Below are 16,299 nucleotides of genomic sequence, written 5' to 3' on the forward strand. Positions count from 1 at the left end.
AATAATCAAAAACAACTTTAACGCGTAAAGAATATATTAAAATATAAAATGTGCACATCACAAAGTAAGTGGACCTTTCTTATTATATGTATATAACACATGACTATTACAGTTACATGTATATAAAAGAATTATTGGAATGAAGCACTGGAAAGTATAGTACAGTTGCGGCCATTTTAAAGTCGTACAATTTTTCAAATACAAAACTTGAGCATTGTAAATTTCTCTTAAATCTGAAGTTTCTAAAACGTCTTTTAATGTCATATAAGTCAGTGTCGTGGAGTGCAAATTAATTGCAAAGATTGCAATTGAATAAATTATTAAAGAAACTCAAACCGCTATAAAATGAAAAAAAAAGTAAAAAATGCTGAAGCTTTTAAACATTTATTAGCAGAACAACCATTTCTCAGTTCAGTTGCTTTTAGTCTTCTATGTGCTGTTCGTATGGAGCTTGGGAAACCTGTAGCAACTTTTGCGTGAATTACAGTTGCAAACGGATGCTGCCTAAGGTAGTTTCCTAGGCGAGTATCATCATTTTGATTTGAGCATTTTGCTCGGCCCGCATCTTGCTTTCTTGCAATATTTCCTGTTGCCTCAAATTTTTGTTTTGCTCTTGCAACAGTTTTTTTGTCGACGTTTACTTCTTCGGCTATATATATTAAATGGGGACACGGTCTCTCAGTCTTGTTATAATGATGGATTTTTGCAGCTCAGATAATTGCGGCATTTTAAGAAATTACCCGACACTGTTTTGTCAAAAAATGACAATGACATTTACATGATTGATTAAAGCCTAATCAACACATTACAAATTTTGAAATTTTTGTGGAGTACGTTCAAAAACCGTGTACGACTTTAAATTGGCCGCAACTGTACCTACATATTTTTTAACACTACCAAAAATAAACAATCATATACTAAAGAACATAACGTCTGCAACAATAATCTAGCAAAGATAACAGATGAACAGTTCATTTAACAACTATAATAACGTATCTTTAAAGACATGACCGATATCAATGTTATACAATAGAAAAAAAAACGAGAAATATTGAAAGCGATGAAAAGGGCAGCTTCTGACATGGTGTATAACATGTATAATTTTGATTTTTAAATAAGAAACTAAAATAAAACAAAACGTTTTACAGTGATGCAACGCAAAAGTATAAAACAAAATCTTATAAGTCCAATATGTTACATAAGTAAAATCGAAACAAATCTTTAAGTGAATATTTCAGTTCAGTTTATTACACGACAATTAAAATTCAAGCAACATAATATACGTATAAGCACGTTCACAATTGTTGACTATTCCAATGATGCATTAAGTAAAAAGTAGTGTAAACAAAATACACTTCATTATAATGATAATATTGTAATAATAAATAATTATAAAAACATATATATAACTGGAATGAAATTCGCTGCTTGATACGAAAGTATTCGTAATGACTAGCCTTTCCTAAAAAGTGAGTAAGTGGGATAAATCCATTTTTCGAATACATTATGCCAACGTAGATTAATTTGTATACCTACATAATAAATTATAAAAATATAAAGTTCTTTACTTGCTTCTATATCGCATGTACACCTGATACAGCTCCATTTCCAACTCATCATTTTTCCGCGGTTCCTGTTTCCCAAAAATAATGTTGCTCAATCTTTTCGTATATCCAAAAATAAATAATCTTACAAACTGGCTCATTAATTAAACCTCAGGTAGAGCTCATGAAAGGAACTTGATAAGAACGCAGAATCTGTAGCATCTACGTTTCTCACAATATTATCAGTAAAATATTTTTCGGCTATTCATGTCCAGAAACGACAATGTATACTTGTTTACTTGTATACTTACATCAAAGTTTTTGCTGCAAATACAACGTCAGTAGCTTAAATTGACTAGAATTTGATTCCAAAGTGCTTTAGATAGTTGAAAGCTAATTAGCTTACCAACCTTATAGTTAAAAATCCACCACTTTTTTAAATTCAGTGGGCACATATTAAAAAATTGATAATATTTTTACTTTTTTAAACGTACGCCACTGTGTGTGGAGCGGTTATTTACATATAAAAAAGTAAACTGCGTATTTTATGCTGCGTTGTATTTGGTGGTTGTTTGTTCGATTTGTAGCGTTTTGAGTTTTGTGGTGTGTTTTTTTTTTAGCCTTTTACGTACTTTTTAAGTGATTTTAGTGTTAGTGATTAGAATAAACAGACAATTAATTAATAATAGTGTAAGTGTGACAATAAATTTCGTTTATTTGGTAAGAATTTTTGTAATGAAAGCGTTTCAAATTAAAAAATATTATTTTTTACACAGCACGATGACGAGCACATTAGCCAAAAATACTTGTTCTGTAAAAGGCTGCGGAAAGCGAGAGCTACCGATGTACCGTTTCCCCAATCCAAAAACAAACGGGGAACGTTTTCGTAAGTGGGTTCTGGCAGCAAATAATCCTCGATTCGAGCAACTAGGAGATAATGGTATTTATAAAAAGTGTTTCGTTTGCCACAACCATTTTAAGGAAGAGGATAAAATCCTGAATTCGCGTTTATTAAGGAAAACTGCTGTGCCTTCGCAAAATTTGCCGATTGGTAAAAATATCCTTTGAAGTGACATGTAAAATATTTATTACTTGAACTATACAGGTCCATCGTTTGCCACAGAACAGGGAATTGATGCACCATCACCTCCAAGACCATCCCAATCTGAGGAGGACCTAATTTTTAGAACACCACAACGTGAACTCATTTTTATGCCCAGCTCGGTACGAAAACGTGTTACACCATCAGCCTGTAAGTTTATTAATTTTACTATCTATGAACATTACAGTGAAATTGAAATATTGAAATGTACCTAGGTTCACCATCCACGTCTGGAGGTGTATTTCCCAGGAGCGTCGTGCAGAGAACATTATTTCCCTCCATAAGTAAGTATAGCAAAAGTATAATATTGCACACAAAGTAATGAAAAACAAGCATAATTCAACATGAAATAGGTATACAACGCTAGCAATACCAATTATAGTTAGGGTATTTAATGTCTTTAGATATTTTCAAATGTACATCCGTGCATAATGAATGTTCTACGAGCGGTGTGTTATTATAATATAAAATTCTGAAGAGTACACTTAAAATTCACTGATAAAAGTTTAGTATCCATAGCCTGTCATCAAATTTGAAGTCAAAGTTGTAATTATAGTTCTTTATTTATAAACAATGTCACAGACGAAATTGTACAGAATTATTAGTAAATATATGTCGTACTTAATCAGCAACAATCATGATCTAGGTACACTGTGCCGTAAAACAGTTGTACGTGTTTGATTTAAAAAAAGAAATTTAGTATTGGATCTATAATATGAAATTTACTTATACTTTTTTTAAACATATGGGTGCTGTAATTAAAGTTGAAACATTTTGTAACACTATATTGTTTTAGGTAATGGAGTGAGCAGTAATGAAGAGGGACTTGGTGTGGCGCCATTATCAGTGTTGGACAGCGTCCCAATAAATGGTAAATTGATTTATTATTTGTTAAGATACAGACTAATATCACTATAGTATTTGAATTCTATCTTACGAATTTATAGCAATAACTTCAAGTAACCTGTAGTTACGACACACTTTACTCTGGATTAGAAAAAGGAGAGAATTTACGTTAGGTTAATTTAAGCAAGACTTTATCAGCTATGTAAACAGCAACAAACTTTTGCTAGGTTAAGAAATATATCCTGTTTTATCAAACGTGAATACGGTTTCGGCCAAAAAAGTTACCATTTAAAAAGCACTTAAAATTCGTCTTTTAACCCTGTTTTTCAGTTGGGCCATTTCAGTACACATATGAATACGGTTAGCCAGGTTTTCAAGGGTTAACAGAAAAGCAAAAAAATCGTGAACAACTCATTTTCACCATTAAATATTCCCCAAATTTGAACTTTTAAATTTTTGTCACTAAAAAATGTTGATTTTCAAGACTTTTAGACAAGTTTTTTCAACTTATATTTTGGTTCTAAGATTAAATATTCTTTTTATAATAAATGGAGCAGCTCGAATTATTGAAATACAAACAATTTGAAGATAAAATAGATTGGAAAAAAATTTCAATGAGTCAAAACTTATCAGAAGCCTTTATAAGAGAATTTCAAGATAAAGTAGATTGGAAAATGATATCATGGAATTACCAAAAGCTATCAGAAGACTTTATTAGAGAGTTCAAGGATAAACTAGATTGGAATGAAATATCGCAACGCCAAACGTTATCCGAAGAGCTAATAAAACAATTAAATTGAGAGAAAAACAGATTGATGAAATTAAAAAATGTAAAAAAGACAAGAAGAAATACTGTGATATCAAATTTTCTCCAACACAAATAGGTGGATTTTTGCCTGCTTTAATTCCTGCAGCAATAGCTGCAGCCAAAGCATTGGGATTAGGTGCAGTCGGATATGCAGGTAATAAATTAGCACAAAAAGCCTTCGGAGATGGTTTAAAAAAGAATAAAAAAAAACCGAAGAATCCGAACAAGTCGGAGACATATGGACAAGGAATAAAATTGATAGGAAATACGGCTTAAGTAATATAGAAATATCTAATATTATGAAAAATGAGAAAAATCATGAAGCTACGCGAAATTTTTTGAGCCTTGTGCTCATTCGGAAAAAGTTAAGACAACAATTTTCGGCCAGTTTGTAAGATTATTTATTTTTGGATATACGAAAAGATTGAGCAACATTATTTTTGGGAAACAGGAACCGCGGAAAAATGATGAGTTGGAAATGGAGCTGTATCAGGTGTACATGCGATATAGAAGCAAGTAAAGAACTTTATATTTTTATAATTTATTATGTAGGTATACAAATTAATCTACGTTGGCATAATGTATTCGAAAAATGGATTTATCCCACTTACTCACTTTTTAGGAAAGGCTAGTCATTACGAATACTTTCGTATCAAGCAGCGAATTTCATTCCAGTTATATATATGTTTTTATAATTATTTATTATTACAATATTATCATTATAATGAAGTGTATTTTGTTTACACTATTTTTTACTTAATGCATCATTGGAATAGTCAACAATTGTGAACGTGCTTATACGTATATTATGTTGCTTGAATTTTAATTGTCGTGTAATAAACTGAACTGAAATATTCACTTAAAGATTTGTTTCGATTTTACTTATGTAACATATTGGACTTATAAGATTTTGTTTTATACTTTTGCGTTGCATCACTGTAAAACGTTTTGTTTTATTTTAGTTTCTTATTTAAAAATCAAAATTATACATGTTATACACCATGTCAGAAGCTGCCCTTTTCATCGCTTTCAATATTTCTCGTTTTTTTTCTATTGTATAACATTGATATCGGTCATGTCTTTTTTATTAAAGATACGTTATTATAGTTGTTAAATGAACTGTTCATCTGTTATCTTTGCTAGATTATTGTTGCAGACGTTATGTTCTTTAGTATATGATTGTTTATTTTTGGTAGTGTTAAAAAATATGTAGGTACAGTTGCGGCCAATTTAAAGTCGTACACGGTTTTTGAACGTACTCCACAAAAATTTCAAAATTTGTAATGTGTTGATTAGGCTTTAATCAATCATGTAAATGTCATTGTCATTTTTTGACAAAACAGTGTCGGGTAATTTCTTAAAATGCCGCAATTATCTGAGCTGCAAAAATCCATCATTATAACAAGATTGAGAGACCGTGTCCCCATTTAATATATATAGCCGAAGAAGTAAACGTCGACAAAAAAACTGTTGCAAGAGCAAAACAAAAATTTGAGGCAACAGGAAATATTGCAAGAAAACAAGATGCGGGCCGAGCAAAATGCTCAAATCAAAATGATGATACTCGCCTAGGAAACTACCTTAGGCAGCATCCGTTTGCAACTGCAATTCACGCAAAAGTTGCTACAGGTTTCCCAAGCTCCATACGAACAGCACATAGAAGACTAAAAGCAACTGAACTGAGAAATGGTTGTTCTGCTAATAAATGTTTAAAAGCTTCAGCATTTTTTACTTTTTTTTTCATTTTATAGCGGTTTGAGTTTCTTTAATAATTTATTCAATTGCAATCTTTGCAATTAATTTGCACTCCACGACACTGACTTATATGACATTAAAAGACGTTTTAGAAACTTCAGATTTAAGAGAAATTTACAATGCTCAAGTTTTGTATTTGAAAAATTGTACGACTTTAAAATGGCCGCAACTGTACTATACTTTCCAGTGCTTCATTCCAATAATTCTTTTATATACATGTAACTGTAAAAGCCATGTGTTATATACATATAATAAGAAAGGTCCACTTACTTTGTGATGTGCACATTTTATATTTTAATATATTCTTTACGCGTTAAAGTTGTTTTTGATTATTTCAACTAGTTGAATAGTTTTTGTAAATTATTGTCTCTTCTGTACAATGTTCTATTTTTATAATATAATACGATTTTTATTACATTATGTTTAAACAAATAGTGTACAGAAGGATACAATAATTTACAAATACTATGAAAAATAAATTATGATTTATTCTACAAGAATCATAGAAGTGTTTAAATGTCCCGCCTTTGACATTAGTTGGTCTGGTGAGCTTAGATGGCGCCAACCAACAACAAGTCGGTAACATTGGAGATCAACTTCTATAAAGACATAGCATAGAAAACCCTACAATAGAAGCTAATGTGGTATAGGCTGCGCTTGTACCTTTCATTACGTATTTTCTTACCCACTCACCAGGGGTCGCATGAAAAGAAACCTGTAAACGCTGCTTCGCGCGGATTTTCAAAATTTTAGAATTCACATCCCTGCACACGACACTACTTTCCCCTAACACCCCCACACCACCAAAGAAACACAACAGTTTTATTTTTATCGTGTTGCTAAGTGCATTTTGTAGCTGTTGTGTTGTGTAGTGTACAAAAAAATGTAAGTATACAAATGTTTTCACTTTATGTTCATTGTTTATAGCATTATTATAACAAATGTTTGTAGAAAAAAGAATGGAAGCACAAAAAACGCACAAAACTTGTGCAATTTATAAATGTGGGAACAGGATGGCCCCTATATTTAGGTTTCCACATCCGAAACGGGGTCTAGATAGGTTTATGGCATGGGTTAAAGCCTCCAATAACCCAAAATTCGAGGGTTTAACAAATGACCAAATTTATCGGAGAGGGTACATTTGCTACCAACATTTTCGGGCTGAAGACTATGTCCAAGGTACACAAAGGCTGCATCAATCTGCGGTACCAACGATTTTGCCTCCTCGAGGTAAAAACAAATTGAAAGTCACTACGAAACAAATATTAAGACATGTGTACTTACAGATGATACTCTACTTACATCACCACTGGAGGCAAGTAAAATTGATGCGTCCACTGTAGTGCCCCAGACAACTGATCTCATCTTCCTGACCCCAAGGAAGGAATGCCCTGATTTCTACTCCATGGCGAATTTATCGCCACGTATTCGACGAACCCCACATTCTCAAAGTATGTAAATATTACAAGTGTTTTACTATAACATGAACGGTTTTCCATTTTATAGGTTCAACTACTACACCGGAGCGTAGAAATATACGGAATAGTGGCATTCAAGCCCGACAACTGAATTTTGGAGGTATTATAATGCTAAAAAATAAATGGCAAAAAAAATAATATTATGACTTACAGAGGAGAATGGGGTCAATGAGCTACCTTGCGCTGGACCTTCAGGGCTACAAAGTAATTCAAAAATCGGTAAGAAACTGCAAAGTTTGATACCATAATTTCGTAATTCCAAAAACAAATTTTCAAACGATTACAACATATAAAAATGTGGTAGATTGTTAAACTTTATCACGTGTTTATAAAACAATCTGTGGTACAGCATAGCGTCATCTCGCGTTTCTACCAACCATATGTCACGCATATGTCATGTGTCAAATAGGTGAAAAAGCAGTGGCGTAACTTAGGGTATATTGATATACGTTAGGAGTATTTTTTTTCACCGTGTGATTTTAAATATGTATTTTTGTGAATTTAAAAATAGTGAAAATAAAATATTATTAGTCTCAATAACAAATATTTATTACTTATTTTTAGATTTTGTTGGAAGCAGAAGTACACCACTTGGACAGACCCGGGATGTTTCTCTGAGAACTACAACGACTCCACGTATGTATTTTAATTTAATGAAAACTCTTATGTTCGTTTACTAATAATTTTTGATTGTCTATCTAATTTTGAGCTAATAACGATAAGCATAATTTGTTTAAAGATATTAAAGAAACTTATAACTGCATGTAACATAATTTTCATTGAACAGAACTGTACATAAAGTAAAAATGATGCAATTAATTAATACCTGTGTACATTTGCAGGTAAAATTTTGGAGCGCATAGGCGTAAAACAGCGGACAACGACCAATTTTACGTCTAACGAAGTAAAACTCTACAGAGAAGCAAAACGCCTGCAAAAACAAGTAGGCCGCTTGCAAAAGCAGGCTGAAAAGCGGAGACATGACCTACAGTCCGCAAGGAAATTTGTTCGGGATCAACGATTGGTTGATCTCGTAGAAGGGTTGACTCCTGTTCAGCAGCGGTTTTTCGAAAATCAGATTAGGAACGTAAATCGTAAACCAAAAGGCAGGAGTTTTACGTTTGAGGAAAAGGCAGACGCCATTGCCATATGGAAACATGGCCCGAAGACGTACAAACTTCTGTCTAAAATGTTTACGTTGCCGTCTATTGACACTCTGAGGGCAACCCTAAATAGAGTTCCAATAGAACCGGGTATCAACAAACCCATATTCGAAGTTCTCGGAAAGCAAGTACGTCGCAAAATGGACCCCAAGTACAATCTGTGTACTCTCATCTTCGATGAGATGTCCATACAGCCTCACCTTGACTACTTGCCTTGTGAGGACAGAGTTGTGGGTTTTGAAGATGACGGTACAACAAGGACGGAAAAAATTGCAGACCATGTTTGCGTCTTTATGCTTAGAGGAATTTTTGGAAGGTGGAAGCAACCTGTTGCTTTTGCTTTTTGTAAAAGTTCTTTAGCTGCCGTAAACATTGTCCGTTTTTATAAAGAGATTGTGAAAGAAGCAACAGCGATAGGCTTAAACATCATTGCTTCGGTTTGTGATCAAAGCACTACAAACAGTGCTGCAATCGATATACTTTTGCAGGAAACCAGGCGACGTGCTATTTTAGAAAATGAAGAGGAAACTGAAGAGAATGTGATAAAAATTGGTGATCACAAAGTTGTCCCTCTCTTTGATCCTCCTCATCTTCTAAAAAGTATGCGGAACAATCTTCTCACCAAAGATCTGCTTTATGTAGATAAAGCAGGTGTGGAGAGAAGAGCTTCTTGGAGTTTTTTTGAAAAGGCATATGGATTAGATCAGACGCTGGGTGACAACCTAAGAATGATGCCAAAGATCACCATAGACCATGTGAAGCCTAACTTAAGAGGCAAAAAAATGAAAGTTCGTTATGCTTCACAGGTCTTTAGCCGTAGTGTTTCTTCTTTCATAAATCTCTGTTCCAGCCGGACATTTGGGGGAATCCTGCCGCCTGATGCTCAATACACTTCCGATTTGTTTATGTTCATGGATTCTGTCTTTGACAGTGTTAATGGAGGATTTGGAGACTGCGGTGGTAAGAACTTACGTAAATTGGTAGGAGTTAAAAATTACCATCACACTTGTTGGCTAGAAGGGAAACGCATGTTCAGCAACATGAGATTTGTACCACGTAAAGCTGGAGACCGAGCAAAACCCCCAGTTTTACAGGGGTGGTATCGTACTTTAAATGGTTTTATGATTATCAAGGAAACTCTAACGAAACTTGGTTATAACTTTTTCCCAGCAAGAGCTTTTAACCAAGATCCGTTGGAAAATTTTTTTGGTCAAATATGTAAGACAATATGGAGGACGATATACAAATCCTACTTGTCGAGCATTCGTGCCATTTTATAAGTCATTGATGATGAAGAATTTTTGCTCCTATCATTCTCGTGGCTCTAATTGTGAACAAGATGAGGACTCATTTGTGATCACAATTCGGGAGTTTCTTGGTCTTCAAATAAATCGGAAATGTGTCGAAGATCAGTGGAAACCGCCACCAGTTCCTGATACTGTAACGAAGGATAAACTTTATGACCAGAATGTTATAGGCTACATAAGCGGATTTCTAGTCAAACATATGTCAAAAGAACCACTTGGCTGTGAAATCTGTCGATCTAACTTAAAGCACGATGGGGATCCAGATATACAGTATCATGGCTTGGTGGAAAAGAAAGAGTACGATGATAAAAACAGACGGTTACAATATACGAATGTGGGGGTGATTAAAACTCTGATTGAGACTCATAATCACCTGCGCATTCTTTTACCGTCTGCAATTTATCATTCTTCTCTTTCTAGAAGGATTATAAGCCACCTGCGAACTACAATTGATTTTGATTTTCAGGAATGCTTGCATACCGAAGAACTAAAAACTAAACTTTTCCATTTATTTGTAAGAGTGTTTATCTTTGGATACATGAAAAAACTGAGTAATATAGTATTTGGTAGGCAAGAACCGAACAGATCAATTTCGTTGGAGACAGAAATGCAAAAATTATATTTACGTTTTAAAAGAAAATAGAACATTTGTATAATTTTGCATTTTGCAGGTTATTAATCAGCTTTGTTTTGTGCATACCAGAAGAAAATGATGGCTATATGAGGTTAAATATTCGAACATTACCACCGAGATATATTGTACTGTGATACCTAAGGAGGTCGAAATTGCAATCTCCAGATTTTCATTGAGTTGTCTAAATCTTTAACCTATTGTTATGTTATCAAAGTGATTGTATTGTCACATTTCTTAAGGTATGAACAAAAAGTGCAAAGGCAGTTTGCGTTTCTACTGATGGGAGATTAAAAATTAATTTAGTTTTAAAAAGTCTCAGACTTTATTTTGTTATTTTAATGTAGTGGCTATTTTGTTAAGAATATTCTGCTTGCAACAAATACATGTTTTTTACTTGCATTTTAAAAATCTACACACTTTTATTAAGTTGTATATAGGTAATAATTAGGTGTGTATATAGGTATGTACTATTTGTTCTATTATTTTAAATAAAAGTACAAATGTAAGTTATCAGGGCAAGCCAGTTTCATTATCTCGTTTATCATGCGATTTCTGTTCAAAATATTTTCTTATGCTGTTTTATTTTGCACTGTTTTCTTTGACTTTTTGGTACTTTTAGAATTTTGTCATATTATGGTATTTTTATTGTTATTTGTAGTAGTATTTTCATTAATTATTCAATGTTACGGTTAAATATATTGTTTGGAAAATATTCCACATTTTTTATTGTACTGTTTGTGTCTGTGTCTTTTTATATGTTGGCCTATTTTGGCATTTTGAAACTAACATATAAAAATGCACAAACAATGTTTTCCCTTTAAATATAAAAAAAAATCTATTAGCAAAATTCCCTTTCAAATTTGGCGCCGATTTTAGTTCCGTACCACACCAGTAGAGGCGTTCATTAGGAACAACATACAAGCATTGGAGATCGTATTCTATAGTGAGGGTATTCTATGGGACATAGTGAAGTCAACCAACATGGAGGACGAACGTGACGTCAAAACAGGACTTGAAGAAAGTTGTAGTTTTATCTTTAAAAAGCGTAAGGCACGAAACACGGAATATCGGAAGAGGCCGAAATCGAGTTCTGAAGAAGGTAAGTACCAAACTTTGGCGTAATCACGTGTCATTTATTAACGTATCCATTTCGTCGTTTTAAAGGTTATGTTTTTCACTTTCTTCAGAAAAGTCCAACAGCAGCGACGAAGAACCGTCAGTGAAACGTCCAAACCATCGCAAGTCGAAGAAAAACCCCAATGTTCAAAGTACGAGTAAAAAAAAGCAACAAGAAAATGAAAATGTTAATGACTCGAGTAGTGAGGAAGACCTCCTGGTTAGTTACAAGTCGAAGCGCTCCGCAATGGCCGAAGGCCCCACCGATCAAGGAGCCACGGCGATTTTGGTGAGTGATCGTGTTAACACGACAAAGTGACCCTAAACCGTTTTTTTGTGTAGGAAATTGAAACCGAGCGAGACAGAGACGCGCAAGCCCTCTTTGAAAAGCGGTTAGAGATCAACAAAGAACTGGAAGGCAAAGAAGACGATAAGACCGCTGCGGGTAATGCCAGTTCCGGGCTTGTAAGAAAGGGCCCCATTAGGGCCCCGGCCAATTTGCGCGCCACCGTCAGATGGGACTATCAGCCGGATATTTGTAAAGATTACAAAGAAACGGGTTTTTGCGGGTTTGGGGACAGTTGTATATTTCTGCACGACCGGAGCGACTATAAACATGGATGGCAGTTGGAAAGGGAGTGGGCTGAGGGCAAATATGGACAAGAAAGCGACGAAGACAAAAAATACGAAATCGATTCGTTTCTGGACATGAATAGCCGAAAAATATTTTACTGATAATATTGTGAGAAACGTAGATGCTACAGATTCTGCGTTCTTATCAAGTTCCTTTCATGAGCTCTACCTGAGGTTTAATTTATGTTAGAAAAATGACAACTGGAGCGGATTCATTGGATGCTCACAGCTGGGGCCATCAAACAAGAAAGGTTCTGCCACTTGATGTGACAATGTAAGGTACTTTTTGGTCTGGATTAAGAACCTAGGGTCTGCAGTAAATGGACAACTGATGCTGTACACTTGGAATAATACTTTATTACTGCACAACTATCTATTACTGAATTATTTATAAAGACATGGTGGAAGAAATATAAGAATTTCCAACTACATGAGCACCTCCTATACTATTGTACGTGTAACTTTTTCCCGCAACTTCAATAAAGTTCTTGTTGTTTCCATTTCTCTGGTGAATAGTTAATTATGCCTGGGCCCATCTGGTAATTCAGTGACAAATTCTTAATACATGACAACTATTCACAGACAACTATTTCAGAATCTGAATTTTTGAAATGTCAAAATGGCAGGATATAAATATATAAATTTCTGTTGAGCAATGCTGCAAATTTTTTTCAATTTTAAACAAAAATTTGGTGGGCATATATTAAGAAATAGATAATACCGTTGTGTATTTTTTTTATATACTTTTTATTAATATTTTAATAAAGTTTTTACATTTTTACATATTGCATTGGAGTAGAACTGACATATTGTACAATTATACATATTTTTGTACTATTAAACAATTATTTTTAAATACAACTTAATCTTTCATGCAACGCCACTGGTCCATTTTTAGTTGGCAGCTATACAGTACACTGTGGCAGCCACAGACCATTAAACAAATAGGAAGACAGTTCATTGCCATTTAATCGTATAGTCTAGGAAGCGACACTAGCGCTGCGCGAGCGGCTGGAGCAAACACTCATTCGCTTATACTCGTGTTAATTTCGTAATAGATCGTGTTTACTGTCAACAAATATCTCCTTTAACGTCATTCAAATTCAAACGCCAAATTATAATTTTTTCAAAAGGTTTTCAGTAGTAAGTTTGGTGACTATTATATCTGCTATTTTTAAGTCATATTAATATAGTTTTACTTGCTTCAGATACAACGGAAATGAAAATTATTAATAAATATCGATGCAAAGTTCCAAATTGTCCGTCAGTATACGCAACAGGAATCAACAAGAACAAAAATAAACATTTTTTTATTTTTCCTAAATCTCCAGTTCAAAAACAAAAGTGGATAGATACCATTAATGCCTCCTGCACAGAAAAAATTGTTGTTAATTGTAAAAAAGCTTACATTTGTGAAGATCATTTCAGTAAAAATTACTTTACGAGCACCGCACAAACGAACCTTCATAAATACGCAATTCCCACTATTTTTAAGGACAGTAGTCAAGCTGTGATTAATACTAATGGTGATGGGTATTCCAGTAAAAGTGAACAAAAAAATTATAAAATTTTTATTTTTTTAGTCGGAACTATTTCGGAATCTGAGTATGATGGTAGCGTAAATTCACAAAGACGCAAACGCCATTGTGATACTCTCACGACAATATCACATACTCCGAAAAAAAGAAAATATTCACCCAGTGTTTTGAAAAAGGTAGGATGCAAAAGAGTGGACGACTTAACTCCTAGAGAGCAAACTTTATTTAGAATAACAAAACGCCAGAAACAGGCAATAAACAGATTAAATTTAAAATTATGTAAATCAAAAAAAAACTTGGATCTTCTAAAACGTGCTCCCCAAAATCATCTAATTAACATTTTACAAGAAAATTGCAATTCTGTAAGTGCAAGCTTCATAAAATCCCAATTTGATAACATGAAAAAAAAAATTCCTAGATGGTCAACTGAAAATAAAATATTTGCCTTGGCTATGTACAAAAGAGGTCCAAAATGTTATCGCTTTTTAAAACATTTTTTCGGACTTCCGTCAAAAACAACTTTGTACAAATTTTTGAAAAATATACCTTTTGAATGTGGCGTGAATGACAAACTATTTGATAAGTTAAAAATGAGAATTGAGAAACTGAAACCAAGAGATCGATTATGCAAGCTTATGTTTGATGAAGTGTCTTTATCTACAAATTTAACTTATTCGAGATCTACTGACAAAATTATTGGTTTTGAGGATTTGGGATCTTTAGGACGAAATAAAAATTATGCTAACCATGCGTTAGTATTTATGATACAAGGTATTAGTTCCGGATGGAAACAACCAATAGCGTACTATTTTGTTAAGGACTCTATTAAAAGTATAAAATTAAAACTAATAATTAAAGAAATTATTAGCAAACTTAATATGGCCGGCGCAAAAGTCATATGCACCGTTTGTGATCAGGCCAGTTCGAATGTAAAGGCTCTACGTTTCTTAAAAGAAGAATCAAATGTAGAGTATAATTAACCATACTTTAAGGTAAATTCAAAAAAAATTGTATGTTTATATGATAGTCCCCATTTATTGAAATCATTAAGAAATGCTCTCCTTAAATATACGATTTATTATGATGAAACCAAGAAAGCTAAATTTATGTATTTGAGACAAGCTTATCAATTTGATAGTACTCGAAGATTTCAAACTTTGCATAAAATCCGAGAACCCTTTCTTTACGTGAACAGATATAGATTATTAAAGATGAAAGTGTCAATTGCAGCAAAAACACTTAGTGCCAGTATGGCAGCTGCACTTGAAACTCTAATAGATTCAAAAGAAAATATTCCTTCAGAAGCAATCGAAACGGCTTTCTTTGTAAAAGACGCAAATGATTTATTCGACAGTTTCAACTCCACTGGTATTAATATGCGTAACAACCACTGCAATCCAAAGCTAAGATGTGCTTTAACAAAGAAATCTGGTCATTTTGATTTTTGGAATAAAATGGAAAAAAAAATCGAAAGTTGGAAATTTTATGACGAAGTACGTGGTCAATTCAAAACAACTATGCCCTTTAAAGAAGGTTGGTTAAATAACATTCGTGGAATTAGACTTCTTTGGCAGATGTGTGAAAAAAATGAATTCGAATTTTTGCGAACAAGAATGTTGAATCAGGATCCTCTAGAAAATTTATTTTCAGTGATACGACAATACGGTTCAGGAAATAGTAATCCATCGTGTTTTCAATTTATATCGGCGTTAAAAACAAGTATTTTGAATAATTTGATAGCATATCAAGCATATGGTAAGAATTGTGAAGAAGATGTAGGAAAACTTCTCGATAATCTTAGAATATTTTTATCCTCGTCATCAAAACCAACAAATTTTCAGTTTACAGAAAATATCAATGAGTTGGTAAATTTAGAAAATTCTAGCTCAACTAATAGAGCTGCATTTAAAGATTTATATGATCTTCAGGCTATTACATATGTTTGTGGCTTTTTAATAAAAAAATTAAAAGCTATCACATGTAAAGACTGTAAAAATTGTATAATTGCACAAAAAACCGAAGAACATCATATTTTCACTCTTTACAAAGAACAGGATCAAAAATTAAGGTTGAAATATGCTACAAAAGAATTTGTAACATGCTTAGCTGAGATTTACGATACCATAGTCTTCTTTTTAGATAATTTTGGAGAAGTTCCAAATATTGCAAGAAATTTAAAAGAACATATAACAGCAACAATTAACTTTACTTGGATTAACTGTGACATTCATATTGCTGATTTAAGAACGGAAATTATTAATTTGGCAGTGCGTCTAATAATAAATAAAAAATTGACCAATCTGCAAAAACAATTTGAAGTACATAATCGTAGAAGAATTAATAATTCAAATAGGTTTTAAAATTAACACCTACCC

At 33.3% G+C, this 16,299-nt stretch overlaps 3 protein-coding genes and 2 long non-coding RNA genes across 6 annotated transcripts; 3 read left to right on the top strand and 2 right to left on the bottom strand.

Moving 5' to 3' along the window:
• Window positions 1-2,113: 2,113 nt before the first annotated feature.
• On the top strand, window positions 2,114-3,682 carry LOC135126261 (uncharacterized). Of its 2 annotated transcripts, XM_064052181.1 has the most exons (6): window positions 2,114-2,264; window positions 2,321-2,595; window positions 2,650-2,796; window positions 2,862-2,930; window positions 3,443-3,517; window positions 3,594-3,682. In XM_064052181.1, the coding sequence occupies exons 2-6, from the start codon at window positions 2,325-2,327 to the stop codon at window positions 3,614-3,616; spliced, it is 585 nt and encodes a 194-aa protein (XP_063908251.1). In that variant the 5' UTR covers window positions 2,114-2,264; window positions 2,321-2,324; the 3' UTR covers window positions 3,617-3,682. The 2 variants fall into 2 exon arrangements, with proteins under 2 accessions (XP_063908251.1, XP_063908250.1); XM_064052180.1 differs by lacking the exon at window positions 3,594-3,682 and having other exon boundaries at window positions 3,443-3,564.
• On the bottom strand, window positions 2,320-3,508 carry LOC135126264 (uncharacterized). The gene is made up of 2 exons (XR_010280023.1): window positions 2,858-3,508; window positions 2,320-2,794 (listed from the first exon to the last, which is right to left on the bottom strand). It is a non-coding gene; the product is annotated as an uncharacterized LOC135126264 (long non-coding RNA).
• A 3,263-nt stretch (window positions 3,683-6,945) lies between the features above and the next one.
• LOC135126263 (uncharacterized) lies at window positions 6,946-7,921 on the bottom strand. Its single transcript, XR_010280022.1, has 3 exons — window positions 7,711-7,921; window positions 7,358-7,644; window positions 6,946-7,306 (listed from the first exon to the last, which is right to left on the bottom strand). It is a non-coding gene; the product is annotated as an uncharacterized LOC135126263 (long non-coding RNA).
• Window positions 7,922-7,929: 8 nt separating this feature from the next.
• On the top strand, window positions 7,930-11,326 carry LOC135126041 (uncharacterized). Its single transcript, XM_064051830.1, has 3 exons — window positions 7,930-7,942; window positions 8,098-8,169; window positions 8,376-11,326. Exons 1-3 carry the CDS (start codon window positions 7,930-7,932, stop codon window positions 9,974-9,976), a joined length of 1,686 nt encoding a protein of 561 aa, XP_063907900.1. The 3' UTR covers window positions 9,977-11,326.
• Window positions 11,327-11,588: 262 nt separating this feature from the next.
• LOC135126265 (E3 ubiquitin-protein ligase RNF113A-like) lies at window positions 11,589-12,886 on the top strand. Its single transcript, XM_064052182.1, has 3 exons — window positions 11,589-11,736; window positions 11,825-12,042; window positions 12,096-12,886. Exons 1-3 carry the CDS (start codon window positions 11,619-11,621, stop codon window positions 12,486-12,488), a joined length of 729 nt encoding a protein of 242 aa, XP_063908252.1. The 5' UTR covers window positions 11,589-11,618; the 3' UTR covers window positions 12,489-12,886.
• Window positions 12,887-16,299: the final 3,413 nt, after the last annotated feature.

Source organism: Zophobas morio, unplaced genomic scaffold, assembly GCF_036711695.1.
Source record: "Zophobas morio isolate AGI-343-1 ecotype UQ-CSIRO unplaced genomic scaffold, CSIRO_AGI_Zmor_V1 ptg000010l, whole genome shotgun sequence".
NCBI classification, from domain to species: Eukaryota; Metazoa; Arthropoda; class Insecta; order Coleoptera; family Tenebrionidae; genus Zophobas; species Zophobas morio.

Coding starts and splice junctions, on each gene's coding strand:
- LOC135126265 (XM_064052182.1), top strand. CDS start 11,619: ATGGAGGACGAACGTGACGTCAAAACAGGACTTGAAGAAAGTTGTAGT. Junction 11,737..11,824: donor GAAATCGAGTTCTGAAGAAG/GTAAGTACCAAA, acceptor CACTTTCTTCAG/AAAAGTCCAACAGCAGCGAC. Junction 12,043..12,095: donor AAGGAGCCACGGCGATTTTG/GTGAGTGATCGT, acceptor TTTTTTGTGTAG/GAAATTGAAACCGAGCGAGA.
- LOC135126261 (XM_064052180.1), top strand. CDS start 2,325: ATGACGAGCACATTAGCCAAAAATACTTGTTCTGTAAAAGGCTGCGGA. Junction 2,797..2,861: donor ACGTGTTACACCATCAGCCT/GTAAGTTTATTA, acceptor AAATGTACCTAG/GTTCACCATCCACGTCTGGA. Junction 2,931..3,442: donor AACATTATTTCCCTCCATAA/GTAAGTATAGCA, acceptor ATATTGTTTTAG/GTAATGGAGTGAGCAGTAAT.
- LOC135126041 (XM_064051830.1), top strand. Junction 8,170..8,375: donor GAGAACTACAACGACTCCAC/GTATGTATTTTA, acceptor GTACATTTGCAG/GTAAAATTTTGGAGCGCATA.